The following is a 16,350-nucleotide window of genomic DNA, read 5'->3' on the forward strand; positions in this document are numbered from 1 at the left end:
CTCTATGTGAGAGCAATGCAGTTTGCTTATGTCTCACAACAGAAAACGTCTTTTGCATTTAAAACAATGAAGTATTTTTGTGTGTGTATTTTTTTACAATGTCTGTTTGTTCTCTGTACTTGCTGCCCTTTGGGAATTCTTCTAACTCCAGGGCTTCTCTCCTTCTCTCTTGGCCCACGGGGTATAACAAGGAGACCCTTTATATTCTGGGACAGACTGTAGGGCAGCTCCCAAGAGATGCCTGGAGAGAAGACAGATGCTGAATACAGAGTGAAGCAGCAGAGCCGTCTCTGGGTTTGAAAGAACCAGATGGGAAGGGTCTGGAGACCCGGCATGCGCACTGGGCGACTGCCAGCTTTGCCATGCACGGCGTGCTAGCCAGGAAAGCAAATTCCCACGTTCTCCTCGTTTCCTTTACCTGAATTAACAATTGTGGGACGGGCGGTGCGTGTGGGGCAGAGATGGAACAGCCTCGTCCCTCCCGGGAGGGGCTCTCACAGGGAAGACAACATTATCTGCGTCTCCTAGGGTGGCGTGACAGGCTGTGCGCGTCCTTCTACCAGTGACGCCTTCACACAGCGGTGATGTTTGAATGTATGGCTGCGGGTGACGCCGTTAATTTATTAAGCTGGCAGCTCGGGGTGCCGCCACCCCCGCGTCGTTTCGGCGGTTTAACGCGCGCGGCTCTGCCCCGTCAGCAGCCCCCCTCAGCCCCCGCGCCGCCCGCCCTCCCCACCCGACCAATGGCAGCCGCCGACACGTAGGCCTGCCCCTCCCGCTCTCCCCGCCAACCAATCGGCGCTCCCCGTGCGGAGCGCGGCGCGGCTCCGCGCCCCGGATTGGCTGCGGCGCACGGGCGCGCGGGTTACCGCCGGTAGCGATCGGCGGCCGCGTCCCGGAGCGCGTCCTCCCCCCCCTCCCTCCGCTCCCCGTACACCCCCGAAGCGCCCCCGGCGGCGCATGCGCGCTTCCCCATGGCGGGCGCGCGGGGCGGCGGGCGCGTGGCCCCTCCCCCCGGCGGGCGCGCGGCGGCTGTGGCGGGAGGAGGAGGAGGAGGAGGAGGAGGCGAGGAGGCGGCGCCTGTGTCGGCGCTGGAGGTTGTGTCCTTCCTGGGCAAGCTGCTGTGCGCAGTCGCGGCGCTGAAGGCGGCCCTCTACCTGCTGCGCAGGGTGTGCCTCGCCATGGCCTGGAAGTCGGGCGGCGCCAGCCACGCCGAGCTCATCCACAACCTCCGCAGTGAGTCGGCGGGCGGCCCCGAACGGCCCTAACGGTCCCTAACGGCCCCTAACGGTCGGGGGGGGGCGGGAGGAGGTTGAAGAGGAGGAGGCGGTTCGCCGTGCCCAGCCCCGGGGAGGCCGCCGGGGGAGCAGAACGGCCCCGGGGGGGTGAGGGGCCGCTGGTCCCCCCTCGTCCCGTCCCTGCCCCGCTCCTCACGCCCCTCAGGAGCGGGTTCCCCGGCAGGGGGCTGGCAGCGGGGCCGGCCGGCTCCCCAGCCCATCCCAGCAGGCGGTGGTGGCAGAGTGGTTACAGAGGACCTGGCGGCGAAACGCATTTGGTGGCTGCAGGAAGCGGTGACGGTGTCTTTCAACGCATGGAGGCTGTTGAGGGCTTTGCAAATAATAATAATAAATAATAATAAAAATTAAAAAAAAGTTAAGACCCGCTATAGTCAGAACGCAACAGCAATTCCTGAAGGAATAGGAAAGCAAGCTGAAATTCTAACATATTAATCTCAAAAATGCCGATTGCTGGTAATTCAGTCAGCATTTCAGAAAATCGTACTCTGTAACTTTTACCCCTCTTGTTCTGCATCCGAACCCCAAATATTTTGAGTGACATCAAATTGGACTGGGAATAAAGCGTTGCAGAGGCACAAGTGCTGTTGATCTTGCTGCAAGGTTGTGTTGCTGACCACTGTTTTGTTGGCGTGAGTGGGACTGCAGTGACGGGGCAGGGCTTTGCCAGGGCTCAGCAGTTGCAGGGTGAAGACCAGAAATGTCAAATAGGAGTTCTCCAGGTAAGGGGAGAACTTGTTGCTGAAGCTGGAAAGAGTTTAGGAAAAAGGGCTGTTTCATGTGGCATGTAGTTCTGTTAGACGTGCTTTCAACAAACTTAAAAAAAATACTGGGCTACAGAAGGACTGAGATGTTCTGGAGGATTCCATTTCAATAGTAGAGCCCTCAACGTGTTTAACTTTCTCTTCTAAAAACAGCTAAGCAGCACAGCATCTCTAGCATCTTTATACTAGAAATAATGCAAGTCTGATGGGGCTAGTTTGATGCTCTCCGAGCGTGAGGTATCTCGTGTGTGTGTGTAGCTTAGTAACTGAGTATGTAATTTGCATAAATTAAAATAAAGGCAGTGTCTCCCATTGTAGTGGCATAGCGTGTTTTCTTCTGCGGCAGAGTCTGGCTGAGTTGTGCTCGCTCCTGCTTTTATGCCCCGTTTTCTCTTTAGTGTGCTCATAGAAACGCTTGTGAGGGAGGCTGTGTTGTGAGAGCGGGTCCCTTTCTTATCAGTCCCCTTGGCAGAAAGCAGAGGTTTAAGCCCCTCGGCATTCGTAAGCTGCTGTGCTGGTAGGTCTGGAGAGGCAGTGACCATGGCTGTGGGTGTAAGTGGGCTGGGGAGAATGGGAGCTTCTTGAACTGGTTCTGCCTCTGTACAAAGGCATCAATGGAAGACTCCCGGAGGCTACGCATTCTTCTTTAGAACTGCCATATAGACTGTGCTTTATTACAGGGTGCTATTGACAGCTCTTCACGTCTCTTCTTTGTGGCAATAGAGCCCTAGTTTGATGAAGTTACATTAACGTACCCTCCTTTCACTGTTGCCTTAACTATAGCGCTGGCTTGTTCTCTGATGGGAACAAGGGGTGTGTGAGAGCAGTGCTAAGTGCCTGTGTATATTGCATGCAGATTTAGACGACTGCTTTTACAAGCCTCGTCTTTGTTTTCGGGTCTTAAAAGGGATAAGTTAATGAAGAAGGCCCTGGAACTCTGCATGCTTTTCAGTGCATACTTGGAGACAAGTGACTGAGGAATCTTGTGTGGCTTTTGGTTTTGTTTGTTTTGATTTTTAGCTGTTTATTGTGTGTTCTTGCACCATTAATTTGAGGCATCATAGACATACAATTTGTACAACATGCAGAAAGAGCTCGCTTAAATCGCACTCTGCACAACCAGAGCACTGTCCCTGTGTATGCTGTTTTCTCAAGGTGTTCAGCTGCTTTGTTTTCAAGTGGTTTGCAAACTACTCCTCGTGGAAAAAAAATCCTAATGTTTTGATGCTTCAAGCATGAGAGTTATTGTTAAAAGATATTTTTCACCTTTATGGGGTAATTATTTAAGCCTTTGCTTTTTACCAGCTGGAAATAGCTGAGTACCTGTCTTCAAAATTGATCAGACTTTACCCCTAAAAAGATTGAAACAAAAATCGTTTAAGAAGCAGCACTTCTAGGAAGCTATCTAAATGAAGATTGCTGGAGAGTTACAGATCGTACTGAATGCAGAAATAGTTGGCTGTGTTTAAATACATGGCTGTGGCTGGAGTTCCTTTCTGTTGTGAACCTAGCATATGTGGATGCTGAGAAAATAGGAAAAGACTCGGTAACAGGTGACTTACTTGCTGTTACATTGCTTGGCTGGGGATCTTTGGATCCTAAATCTTTATCTTCTCTCTCCCCCCCCCCCCCCCCCTTTATCTTCAGATAGCCACCCTTCTCTCCCTGTTGGGTCCTTTTAATCTCCTTCTGTTCCTCATATCTGGGCTCTTGCCAAGTCCTGTTGCTCTACACACCACCGTCTTAGAAATCAGCTTGTCTTCTCCACCTGCAGAACTGAAAATTTGGTTCCCATCCAGCTCTCAGTCCATCAGAGTTAATTAGGTTCCTTCATCACACCTTTCTTTCTCTCCTCCAGTGAACACGGGGTGCTGCAATATGACAATCTGTTTCCTTGCTTCTCTGATCGTGTCGTGCCACTGGTGTTACAACCAGCTAAATATACTGTTGAATCCGAGTGTTCAGGTTTGAATGTGCAGGTGAATTAACTTGGACGTGACCGAGCTGCTGCATGGTGTTGTTAATTGCCTTTGTGCCTGTTTGCTGCTACGCTCCATTCTCTTCCTCATCTAATAGCCTTGGATCAGAAAAGTTAGCAATTGCAATTCATGAGGTACTGCAGATTCCATAGAGTGTGATGGCTCGCTTCAGGCACAGATTCCTAATTTTTCAGCATGAATGATGTTTCAAAGCAGCGTTTATTCAAATATTGTTGGGCTTTGAAAAGTCTATTCTTAGACATGAGAAAGATATTTCTGAGTGTTTTCTTATATGTTAAATAATTAAAAGTCGTATCTTTCAAAGCAAGCTTCATCCTGGCGAAGGCTTATCAACAGAGAATCCACGCCTTTGCTGCAGACACTTTTCTGCTTGCTCAGAACAAGCCTCCTTTGTGGAGGGCGGTGAGCTGCCATGAACATGAAGGCGTTGCGCGTGGCCTTGCTGAGCCTGAGCTTGGTTCTGCAAGAGCTGACCATGGTTCTTCTGAAGGTTGTGCTTTCCTGCTGTGTCATTCCTCTTGGTTCAGCCAAAGCTCTTCCACAACAGACTAATTTAGGTCGTGGAAGGGTAATGTAACTGGGATGAACACGGAGAAGGGAAATAGCTATTGATGAAACCAATAAAAAACACTTAACCCACATTTAACACCTACACGGTACAGGCAATTATGCTGCCTATTGCACGTGTTCAGTGAACAGGCTTCCTTGCAACATGCGTGCAGTGTTGAGGCTTGCGTGACTAAGCATTGTAACTCAGGGCAGGATAGTGAAACAGTCAGAATTTTTTTTTATTAAAAATCAGTGCATCCATTGGTATGTTATCTTACAGACGCAAAAAGTCAATTCAAATTTGTTAATGGTTCTGGTGGGAAATCTGTGGCTCTAAGAGGGAGGCATAAGAAATGGTAACAGAAAAGAAAAATAATGGACAGAACATTCATTGTGTTTTATTTGTGTGAACTAGGACTGTGTCCCTAACTGGTTCTCTGTTGGCATCCCCTAAATGTTAGCCAAAGTGTTGATATAAAGTTATAACCATGCCTCATTCTTTCCCACAACAACCCCAAAATTCAAAGTCTGAATGCTCAGTCATACAAGGAAAAAAGAAAGCTATGTTTCTGGCTACTTTTTTGTATTATAATGTTTTAGAATCAGTCACTTTAATTTAAAAATATTTAGTTCTTTTGCTTGACTGAAGGTATGTTTTTGCCTCTGGTTTGGGTTTAATGGCATAATACTATTTTTCTGGTAGTCTGAAGCTGCCTAATAACCCATAGTAGAATGGAAATAAGTCTTGCAAGTCTGTCCTTTGCAGGTGATTACCGTTGCTTGTGGGCATGTTAAAAATGGGAATCTGGTATGTTTTAATTTCAATATAACTGCAAGCTTTTCTTTCAATGCTACTGTTAATGTAGTACAGAGAACTCACTGAGGGCTATTAGTAAGCTTGGGAAGAAACTGTGTAGTGCTGCTGTTCTTCTGACTGATTGTTTCTGTGAATATAATACCTCAAAGCCATGTTTGTTACAATAACACTTCAGGTGAATTTTTTTCTTGAGGTTCACCTTATGCCTTTGATTTGAATTACCAAAGTTTGGCAAAAGCAGAGTAAACTTTTTCAAAGGCTGAGACCAGTGTTGTTTTTTCAATGACATCTTTCCTGTTCTGGTTGACTTACGTTTAGAGACTTCAGAGCCTGAATACTGCAACGTTGGACTTGAACACAACATAGATTTTAATGCTTGCACTGTCAAAAACTAGAAGAGAGAAGTGTACAAATAGGACTTCAGACGTTCTCCCTCATTTCTGCTAGTATGACAGCTCCATGTGATTTTGTACCTAAGTGCTTTATAGTCTGTAAATGTTATATCAATATATAGTTTTGTCTCTAGCTTGGGATATTTTTGGGACATGTCTTTCTCATGGTTTTTAGGTGCTTCAGCTTGGTGGTCCTCCTTCGTAATGCAGTTGCCGTGGAGCAAGAGGCTGCAGTCAGAACTGCCTTTTGCCGTTCCTTCACAAGAAATTGATGACAGCTTTCATCCCTGGGAAGCTAGTTGGTTCAGCATAGGGTACCATGCTTGGATGCTCTGAGAGTTCGGGTCACGTTTTGCTGATGGTTTTTACTTTTTTTGATCTTCCCTCAGCTATCACATAGCACTAGCGCCTGTTTTAATGAAACACCCTTCAAAGTAACCAACAGCCGATGTGGTCTGGCTGCTGGTTTTGACAGCATTGCCTTTTCTGAATTTTCTGAAATCAGGCCAGCAAATCTGCTGCAGAAGTTGTGAGATGTGCAGCATCTCTGCTCCTTGAAGACCTGCTAAAGCTCCTGAAGTAGCCTTGCCTCCAGCCTTACTGTGAGGAGAGCTCCTTATCTGCTTGTCCTACCCAGCTATGTTTATCTGAGCTGCTGCAACATTTTTTTTTTTATATATTTTTTTTAACTACTGGTGGCTGTTGCCACTTTGTGTTGAACTTGGTTTTGACCCCCCTGTGACTTGTAAGTGGAGATCAGTCCCCCTAAATGCAGAGGGATCAAGATGTGCCTGGAAGTGGTCTCCCTCATCTGCACCCAGTCTGTTACAGTTTATTGGAAAATGTAGTTCTGTTCTTGCAGGCTGAACCCTAACTTAAAGGCACTTCATTCTTTCACGTGCTCTCAAAAGCTGCTTTGCTCAGACAGATGCTGATGTAGATTGACTGATGTCGTGTTTCAAGAAACATGACAGCATTATGGGTGGTGTTCGGGGTAGAGATACACGCTGTAAAGGTGTAAGGCAAGAACTAGCCTGCCTTCCTCCACCCTATCCACACAGGAGAAACTTGTTAATACCTACTTTGCAACATTTTTCTCAAGTATGAGGGAAAGATACAGCTACAGTTAAATGTGCCTAAATTAGTCATTTGCAGACTTTCAGATCCGTGGATAGAGAACTGTTACCTGTGATACCAACCTTCCCATTTTGGTTTCAGAGATGGTCATTATTAAATAGACAAGGAGTATTCAAATAAAATAGAAGGGAAATTTTTGAGGGTAAGCTTGTATTTAGATCTTGAGGATCTATACTAGTATGTTTAGCTGTTGGTTCCCATGTGGTTTCACCTGTGTTTTGCTTAGCTTTGTTTATTTATTGCTTCCTCTTAGGGATTTTCTTGAGATTCCATCTTTTGAGTTTAATTTCTGGACTGCAAGGTTAGCTGTGGTGGTCCCTTCCGTTCTTCCCTCAGTCTTTGTCATTGTTCTGTCTCTGAGTTACAGTCTCAACCGATCCCATCCAGTTAGCCCTGTGCAGTGTTTGGTTTGAGTAACGTTTCTGAGCCTTGTCTTGGTGACAGCAGACCTGCAGCTGAACATATGAGGCAGTTACTCTCTAAGGTGTAAGCAAAGCACAAGAGACTTGTATGTATGAGTGGTTTAAAAACGCTCTTTTGCAAACACCTACTTGGTTTCTTTAGCACAAAGAAGTTTGTATGTTTTGGGACCAGTGTCCTTTATTGCGTCTCTGGGTGCTGATCCATCACTTCTTGTTCAAAGTGCTTTCTTTGTGTTCATGGCTTACAGTGAAAGCTTACTGTGCTTGATACTTAAATAAAACTCTGTTAACTGAAGTGGTTTCTTCCTCATCTTTTTGTTTCTTCTCCCTAGCAAAAAGACCCCAACCTAAAAAGCAGCTCTCAGTTGAACAGCCTTGAAAATCAAGCTGTGGTTCTAGCCCAGCCTGCTCTCTGTCGGAAAGCTGCTGGCTGGTTTGGATCGTTCAGGTGGAGCCCTCTGAAAACTGTTAGTTGTCACTGAAGTAATCTACTGCATTTCACCTTTTGCCACGCTGCGCTATAATTGCTTTGCATCATGCGTTAAGACCTCTATGCTTGTGAAATGTCACTGCTTCACTGACAGGTTGTCTCCGTAAGTACAGTTCTTTGCAGTGGTCATGGAGAAAGTCATCTGGGGAGAAACTGAGCGATGTTCATGCTGAAATAGCCCCACGGTAAATGGTTTGGGGATCCTCATGAGCATATTGTTTGTGTACAGCCAGCACCAGGAGGTGTTTGAGGTGTTCCTGTGCTGCGACAGGCCATTGCAGCTGCACCATCTCTGCGTTGTGTAGTGAGCTCATGCAGCAGCAGACATCCTTTTTGTCATCTGGGGGCTAGTATCAGCATAAGTGTTGACTGCTGGTATTTTCTGGGTAGGTTGGAAGCTTGCTTGATCAACAGTCGGGACTCATCAGTGAAGTAGGCGTTTCCTTGAAAGATAGGCGCTGCTGCAACTTATCTGTTGCTCAATAAAGAAAGAAGTGGTTTTCTTGGTGCAAGTCCATCCGGTCTTGTCAGGCTTAGCTCTTTCCTTGCTCCCTGACAGCCAGCCGTCCGGTTTCCCAGCTTACATTCAGCAGCAGTATATTTCCACCTTCAAGCACAGGGAGCTCTTCTGTGAGTTCTGTTCCTGTTTTCCCGGTGTTATTCATGGAAAAGAAGCAGACCAGAGTTTTCAAAACATGCTCCAATTATGTCAAGCTGTCAGTGCTGCAGCCTCCGCGCAGAATAACTCTTGAACTCTGCAGGCCGTGCTTCACTATTAAGTGGTTACCTTTTGGCGCCAGCTCTTTCCCTCTTAGGGGTTGTGCTGGTGTAGCTAAAAGGGATTACATTTGATTTCAGGCTCTAACCTAGTTTGTTTGTGTATTAGCTTTTGCTTATAAACACTGTATAATTTAATAGCTGATTTGTTTGCAGTGGTGGTTACAAAAGCCTCAGAACCCAGCAGTCTGCTCGAACTGCAGGAAGAGGTCTCCTGTGCGTGTCATCGCTGGAAACAAAGTCAACTTATATGTGCTCAATTGGGATTGATTTTCCTCTGAGATAGAACTTCCTTTTAAGATATACAAAACATTTTGCATTGGTGTTTTATTAAAAAATAATTTACTGCTGATTGTCTTTCTTGGCATTTAGAGAGAGCACAAAATTCAAATGTTGCCTTTGCAATATAAACTTCTAATATTGGCTTTTCTAGGGGGTATTTGTGTTTTCTTGACAATTCAGAATCTGGAAGAGGTTCATTCCAGATGGAAGTAAGATACTCACAGTTGGTTGTCTAGGGACTGACTTCTGCAGCAAGAAGACATTCGCTGGAGTTCAGTACCTTCCTGTTGCTGCGTTGCTCTATATTTAATCATGAGACAAAGAAAAGTCTATATGTCATCAACACGGACAAAAACTGTTTAGGTCTTGCTCGCTTTTCTTAATTTCCTTCTAAATTTTACTGTTTTGTTTTTTTTTTTTTTTTCTGCCTAGGAAATAGCAGTTGTGTTCTGGGAGTGTGTCTGTGTTTTGTTTGTTTGCATTCTGGTGTTCTCCAAACAAAATGGAAAAAGCAGAATTTATCTATGAGTGATAATATGATGCTGTGTAATTCCACGTTTGTGGCTAAGAGGGTTAATTTTTTATGAAGAGGGGCATTATTTAACAGTTGAAGTAAGTGGTTGAGCCATGAGATCCAGCTCTTCCCCAGTTCTGCTGGGGACTCCAAGTTTGCTTAACTTGCTTCACCAATGAAAAAGATGGCACTAATCAAAGACAGACCTACAGTCAGCAAATCTCAGGAATAGTTACTGAAATATTTGCATCTTGAATACTGGGGATTTGTAAAATATTAGTGACTACCACTCCCAAGTTTTTGGGTTTTTTGCGTGTTGGTGGGAGCATCACACTTGGTGAAATTAAGCTTACTTCGGCTGAAATAAAATTTTAGGTTTTGTCTTGCACAGACGTCTGTAGAGCTCTTGTAATGAAATTAAATTAGAGAGGAAACATGGGTAAAATATATAAACAAAATAATGTAATGGAGGCAGAAGAAAACTGGTAAATGCCAGGAATTCTACTTAGTGATACTCTAAGTAGAAAGATGACAGGAATAGATCAGAGAAGTGGCAGACATGGAGGCCCCCTTTTTTTTTTTTTTGAAAAAAAAAAAAAAAAAAAAAGGAACAGATCATTGGGTAGAGTGAAAGGAGAGGTGTGGAAAAAGCCTGCAGTCATGGTAGTATAGAGACAGTCCCCTGAAAACTAGGGGAGGCTGTCTGCCTGACCATAGAGCCTTGCTCGGGCCATTCAGTGGTTGCTCTTTCAAGCTTGATCTGTTTATTCTCCACGTGTTTGTCTCCCCAAGGCACAAAAGGAAGGAGCAGATGGTGTAGATAGATGCATAGGTAACAATACGCCATAAAGGAAAAAACTGCAACTTTGGATTTTTCTTGACTGCTTCTCAGCTGCTTGCTTTTGTCCCTCTTAGCTCCCAGAAATTTTCTTTTCACTTCTGCCATAATCAGCTTGGTTTATTCTCCCATCCCTCTTTTCTTTTTTAGGTACAATTATGTTAGATAAATCAATTTTTGGTGATACCTAATGAGAAGCTAACAGTAAAATTGGGATTTTTTTTTTTTCTTATGCTTAATTTCCTGAACTGATCTGTAACTAATTCAGAGTGGCTAGGGCTTTTTCTTATACTATTTTACATTGTCAATGCCATTGTGTTAATTGGTTGATTTTTTTTTTTTTTTTTTTTTTTTGATTTGTATTTGGTTTTGGGGTACTGTTTCGCTCGGTATGTCAACTTAGGAACTGCTGCAAATGCTTGCTGTGTCTCAGATGAAAAAATATGAACTGAAATGAGGAGTTCTTTCTAACTGAGACTGTACTAGACAGTTATGAATGAAGTCACAGCACGAGAAATGGGTAATGTGTGTAATCTGTGAGGGGAGCATGTGCTTTTTCTGAGGCTTACCAGATATAGAAATCATTCTTTAAAAAAGTAAAAATATAAAGCATTGCTGTTTTCCTTAATAATTTGGTTGTATATTGCTGTTGCAGTTCTAGTTGGTACTTTGCATTCAGAACAAAAAGCAAAATTTATTTATTTTTTTGGGGGTGGTGGTAGTGGTAACTTGCTCTCTGAATCAAAACCTCTATTATACAGGGTCATGAAACCCTGGATACAGGCAGTGGATTGGGCTGCGGGGCGGAGAACATTGACAAAAATCCAACACAACTGTGATTGCTAAGAGTAGTTTGTGGGAGCACACTGTAAGCAGTCAGGACACCACTGCAGAAGGTAGCTGAGGCCAGCTCACAGGAGTTTTCCTGCTGGGTGGGGCTTTAAAAAAAAAATGATGCAACTTCAATTAAGATCTGATCATCTGATTTACTCCATTTAGGTTTAGATTTTGAAAGTGCTGAAGTAATCTTTTTTTTTTTTTTTTTTCTTTCCAAATAAATCCCCCTTGGTTAAAGTTACTAGCTAGTGAGTAAAGCATTACATTTTTGCATTTTCTATTATTTTGAGTTTATCCTGAATTTTTCAATGCAAGTGATTAGTTTCTTCCATTTGTTTTCTAACCATTTCTTTTACTTGCAAATGTCTCTTTAGAGCTTCAAAAACTAGAAATGTTAAAAAAGAAAATCTATAAAACTAAAAGAAAAAATACTGTACTGCATAGTGCTTCTGACATTTTGTTTCCCTTTCCTTTTGAAGAATGAACAAAGGTTCAGAGTGTTTTGGTGTGAAAACTCCTTGGCTTTGGTCTGCCCCTGCATAAGAATTCTGGTTCTGTAGGCGTTCCTTCACAAAGGGACTTTTTTCCTTTTGCCATCACAAAACAGAAATGGAACTTGAAAATAAAATATCAAGCAAGGAAGCCGTGGCTTCCAGCTTCTAACCTGCTTTTGTAGATTTTTCCATAATTAATTACTTGCACTAAAAATGTGAAGTATATCGTGTTAGTTTTATAGAGTGTGCTATCGTTTTCTTACTAAGTACATTTTCAGGAATATCAAAGGCATGCATGAAGTTGAGCTTTTCTAGGGGATAGATCTTTTTTAAAGGATCTCTGTTGCTTCAGAAAAGCCTCTGTAACTGCTGGGAGAGTCTTGCTTCACGTTCACTGTCTTAAGCAGCATTTGATCATAGCTTAATTGATGGGACCTGTGAGGTAGCATGATCTCTCACAGTGTTAGGAATGTGTTCATGTATTTCACATTGTCATGACTGCAGAAGAGAAACAATGCCTTCAATTTTATTTGTTTTATTTATAGAAAATGGGATAATTAAATCAGACAAGGTATTTGAAGTAATGCTGGCTACAGACCGTTGCCATTATGCAAAATACAACCCATATATGGATTCTCCTCAGTCTATAGGTAAGAGCATTTTGTAAAAATGATTGTTCTAATTTGTGTAACAGTGACTGCCTTTGGCAGATATATATGTGGATTTTTTTTAATATTTGGAAGCAATTTAGTTCTTTATCAGTTCGTTCAATAGCTTTTAACTACAAAGTTTTCAGTTTGTTCTGGAATGCAATTGGCATACTTGGATACATCAAGTAGATTGCTCTTTGTTATTAATGTGTAGGTATGAATGCATTTTTGAAACCACACCAATTTGTGGAGGTGCAGCTAATGTTTAAATATTGAAAACGAAAACCAAATCACATACCCAACATACTTCAGAAACAGCCTTTCTTTATAGAAATGGCTCAGCTGAGATTGTTGCAGTGTTTCTCAGACTTTTTTTCATAGAAGAATATCTCATGTAAATAGGCTTTAAATGGGAAGATCTGATAGGACAGTTGTTTAGGACACTTATTTTCCATTCAGTTCCTGGTTTTACCGTTGCAAGGCAGAAGGATGAATTAAATGAATATACCAATTTCCTTTTTTTTCCCCCATTCCCCTTTAGTAGTGGGTAGTGAGCATTATGAATTGTAATGGGATTTTATTATTTTTGTAGGAAACTTTAAAAAAATCTTTTAAGATACACACTCAAAAATTATATATCTGCACAGAAATAAATACAGGTGAGTGTTCCTCCATGTTTTTTCTTAGGTGTATGTATGCTGTTTGAAAAACAGATGAAATATTGTCTCCAGGGGTTTTCTGATCCCCGCCACATCAAACTCGCACTAACAAATCCTGGTTTTTATATAGGGTTTATATAGGGTCCAAGAGTAAGGGGGGGAGAAAAAATTCGTTCTGGGAAGCGTAAGTCTTCTGAATCCAACTTACTAGATGAAATCAAGGAGTTATAGTGGCAAAGTGGAGATTGTAACTGAGATAAGTGTAGAACCCTTTTTATTTTCCTGTCCAGAATCAACAAGGCATAGCTTACAGATGATGTTCTCTACTTCAGAAGTGAGTTAAGTACTTACGCAGCCATTTCACAGTTGAGATCTGTAAAGATAGTGAGATCGCTGTCTGAACAATTATCAATTCTTCCACTTTCTTGTCTTGCAGGTTTCCAAGCAACAATCAGTGCTCCGCATATGGTAAGCTTTAAACTTACGTGACTAGTGTAGATGATTTCATAAAGATCCAAATGCTCCTGAAGTAAAATACTTCTCCTAACAAATTTAACCAGCAGTTGATTGCAGTGATGTGCTTGTGAACTACCCGATGGGAGGGCGCAGAGAAGATAGAGCCAGACTTTCCTTGGAGGTGCACAGAGACATGAGGGGTAGTGGATGAAAAATGCAACATGAGATTAGATTCCAGGGGAAAATTCATGTTGAGGGTAATCAAGTGCTGGAACAGGTTTCCCAGATTGTGGAAATTCTGTTCTTAGATATACAAAGAACCTGAGTGGACAGGGCCCTGGGCAGCCTAATTTAACTCAACATTGAATTGAGTGTTGGACCGCAGGATTGCCAGAGATCTTTTCCAACCTAAATTACTCTGACTATGTAACTTTAAGAACAACAAAAATTCAGAAGTGGATAACAGTGACTTCTGTGGTGTGGTGTTGCAGTAATGCCTTTAATTTTTTGGGCAGGAGAAAATACACTGTTGACTGAGATGTGTTTTTTTTTTTTTTTTGGCCAAGTAATTGGAGACCAGGGCAATCATGGCTGAGCATTAAGAGGGGACTTCAGTACATAAATGCAGCACAGATGTAATTCTTCAGTTTGAGAAGAATGAATAGAAGGATATATTTGTTCATGCAATGTTTGGCGAGTATCAAAACATATGGAGCAAAGAATGGTTTAAAAGTGTTATTAAAAGTTTGCTCCCTGTCCACTGAAAACTACCAAGCTGGTCTAGAATGTTCCTACTCAACAATATTAAAACCTCAGTGTTTCTTGTAGAAATGTTAACAGCTGTATTCAAGGATATAAAGAGAGAAATACTGTGGCAAAGTGAGGAAAATAATTTGCAAGGCCTCTCGTCCCTCCAGGGGGTCAACAGCACCTCCCCATTTAGCAGACTTGCTGAGGATGCACTCCATTCCTGCATCCAGATCACTGATAGAAATGCTGAACAGGACTGGCCCTAGAACAGCCCTGGGGAACACTGCTGGAAATGGGCTGCCTGCCACTTGTAGCCCCATTTACTACAACCCTTTGAGCTCCACTGTAGAGCCAGTTCAGCACCCAGCACAGCGTGATCCTGTTTATCTCACAGTTGGACAATTCGTCCCAAAGGATGCTGTGAGGGATAACATCAAAAGCCTTACTGAAATCCAGAAAGATTATGTCCGCTGTCTTTCCTTCATCCACCATGTAGGGTGGATATAGGGTGGATTTCCTTCTTCTCATAGGAGGAAAGTAAATTACTGAGACAGGATCTTCCCTTCCCAAACCCATGTTGATTATGCCTGATACCTGCTTTGAATGTCCCCCAGGGTAATCTTCATAACTTTTCCAGGGACTGAGGTTAAACTAGCAAGTCTCAATAACAAATTGTTTTTTTAACATGTGAAGTAAGCTTAGTTTGTGTACTGGTCTGCTACGTAAGAAAGCAAAACAGCTCAGGATGTCTCTGTGGATTACTACATTCTCATATATGAATCTTCTTGTCTTTCTGCCTTTCTAATACACAACTTTTTTCTTACTCTTTGATCCAACAAGTGTGCAGGTAATACAAGAGGTAGTTTAACTACAATAGCCTTTCTCCTTGGTCCTCCAAAGCTGCCTTCTTCCTAACTAGCATCTGTCCCAGCATATTCCAATGTATATGGCACAATGATAAGCTGAATTTTCTATAGCCCATATCCACCAGAACAGTGAGAACCCTCAGACTTGAAGAGAATTTAATTGATCTATGGTGTCTCTCCCAATAACTGTATCTAAATTGAGTGCAAGCTAGAAGCCTGAATGGTCGGATAACCATGTGTCTATATATAACAAAAAGATGCTTTCTTGAAGTAAATGGAATAACAGCAATTATGTAGCTAACTCTCTCCTGCCTTTTTTTGGTAATAAAAAGTAATTCTGAGGATTCTTAAGCTCTGTACATTTTTCTGTGCATTGTCCAAAACCACTGAAGAAATGAACATGTGTAGGGTGAAGTTACATTTAAAATATTTTGACATCTTCTTTCCTTTCCTTAGCACGCATATGCTCTTGAACTTCTGTCTGATCAGTTACATGAAGGAGCCAAAGCACTTGACGTAGGTTCTGGAAGTGGAATCCTTACAGCATGCTTTTCACGAATGGTGAGAGATTTAGTTTAATCACTTAACCATCACAACTGCTTGAATTACAGCATAACTGGTTTAAGGAGGGGGGAGAGAAATGCAGGCTACTTACAGTGGGATGAAGTAGATTACACAGAAAATAAACTACTCTCCTGGGTGTGACGAGTACCTATTTCTAATTATAGCTGATACTAGGTGCTTAGGTCCAGTAAATCATCTGGTGGTGACAAAACTGCCTCAATGGAAGTATTTTCTTGATTACATTTTAATGGATGCTGTATAACTTGAAGGAAGGATATGTTTGTCTTGCCCAGTGCAATTTTTACCTTATATTGTGTGGCTGTGAATGTTCTCATTGTGATAATTGTCTTGTTTTTCTGCTATGATGAGAGCTTAATGAGACCTAAAAGAATCCCATTTCCATAGGTTAGTTATAGTTAGTTGAATGTGTATAAATAGTCTTTGAAGTTGTGTTTTTTCCTGTAACTATATTGTGGCAGTATCACTGCAAGTACCCATTTAATCTTTTCTAAGGTAGTATTAATTTATATTCCTTTTACATCTTTTCCAAGTAACTTCACCTTGGGTTGTTCAGCTTGTGCATAAGGCATTTGCTGTGGTTCCACCCTATCTTACATCAAGGAAATAAAGATGGTTAAAATTGTTCTGTGATAGCTGTAACTAGCGTTCTCCTACTTATTTGTGTAGTAGAATATAATCAGTTCTTCCTTCTCTGTTCCAGGTCTTTACCATTGCTTTATAACTAGCAGAGATCTTCATTAAACTGCCGACTTGATGCCTTTTTTTTTTTTTTTTTT

General features: G+C 42.5%; 1 protein-coding gene across 2 annotated transcripts in view; it reads left to right on the forward strand.

Annotated features, from left to right (window-relative positions):
* Nucleotides 1-894: 894 nt before the first annotated feature.
* The window catches only part of PCMT1 (protein-L-isoaspartate (D-aspartate) O-methyltransferase), a 32,744-nt gene continuing 17,288 nt past the window's right edge, over nucleotides 895-16,350 (forward strand). Inside the window, exons 1-4 of one of the 2 annotated variants that reach the window (XM_082756591.1) lie at nucleotides 895-1,236; nucleotides 12,154-12,258; nucleotides 13,354-13,385; nucleotides 15,446-15,550. In XM_082756591.1, coding sequence (XP_082612717.1) covers nucleotides 975-1,236; nucleotides 12,154-12,258; nucleotides 13,354-13,385; nucleotides 15,446-15,550 — 504 coding nt within the window. In that variant the 5' untranslated portion in view covers nucleotides 895-974. The remainder of the gene's footprint in view (nucleotides 1,237-12,153; nucleotides 12,259-13,353; nucleotides 13,386-15,445; nucleotides 15,551-16,350) is intronic. The other variant, XM_082756592.1, reaches the window with a different exon arrangement.

Source organism: Aythya marila (assembly GCF_965140915.1).
Source record: "Aythya marila genome assembly, chromosome: 3".
In the NCBI taxonomy this organism is placed as follows: Eukaryota; Metazoa; Chordata; class Aves; order Anseriformes; family Anatidae; genus Aythya; species Aythya marila.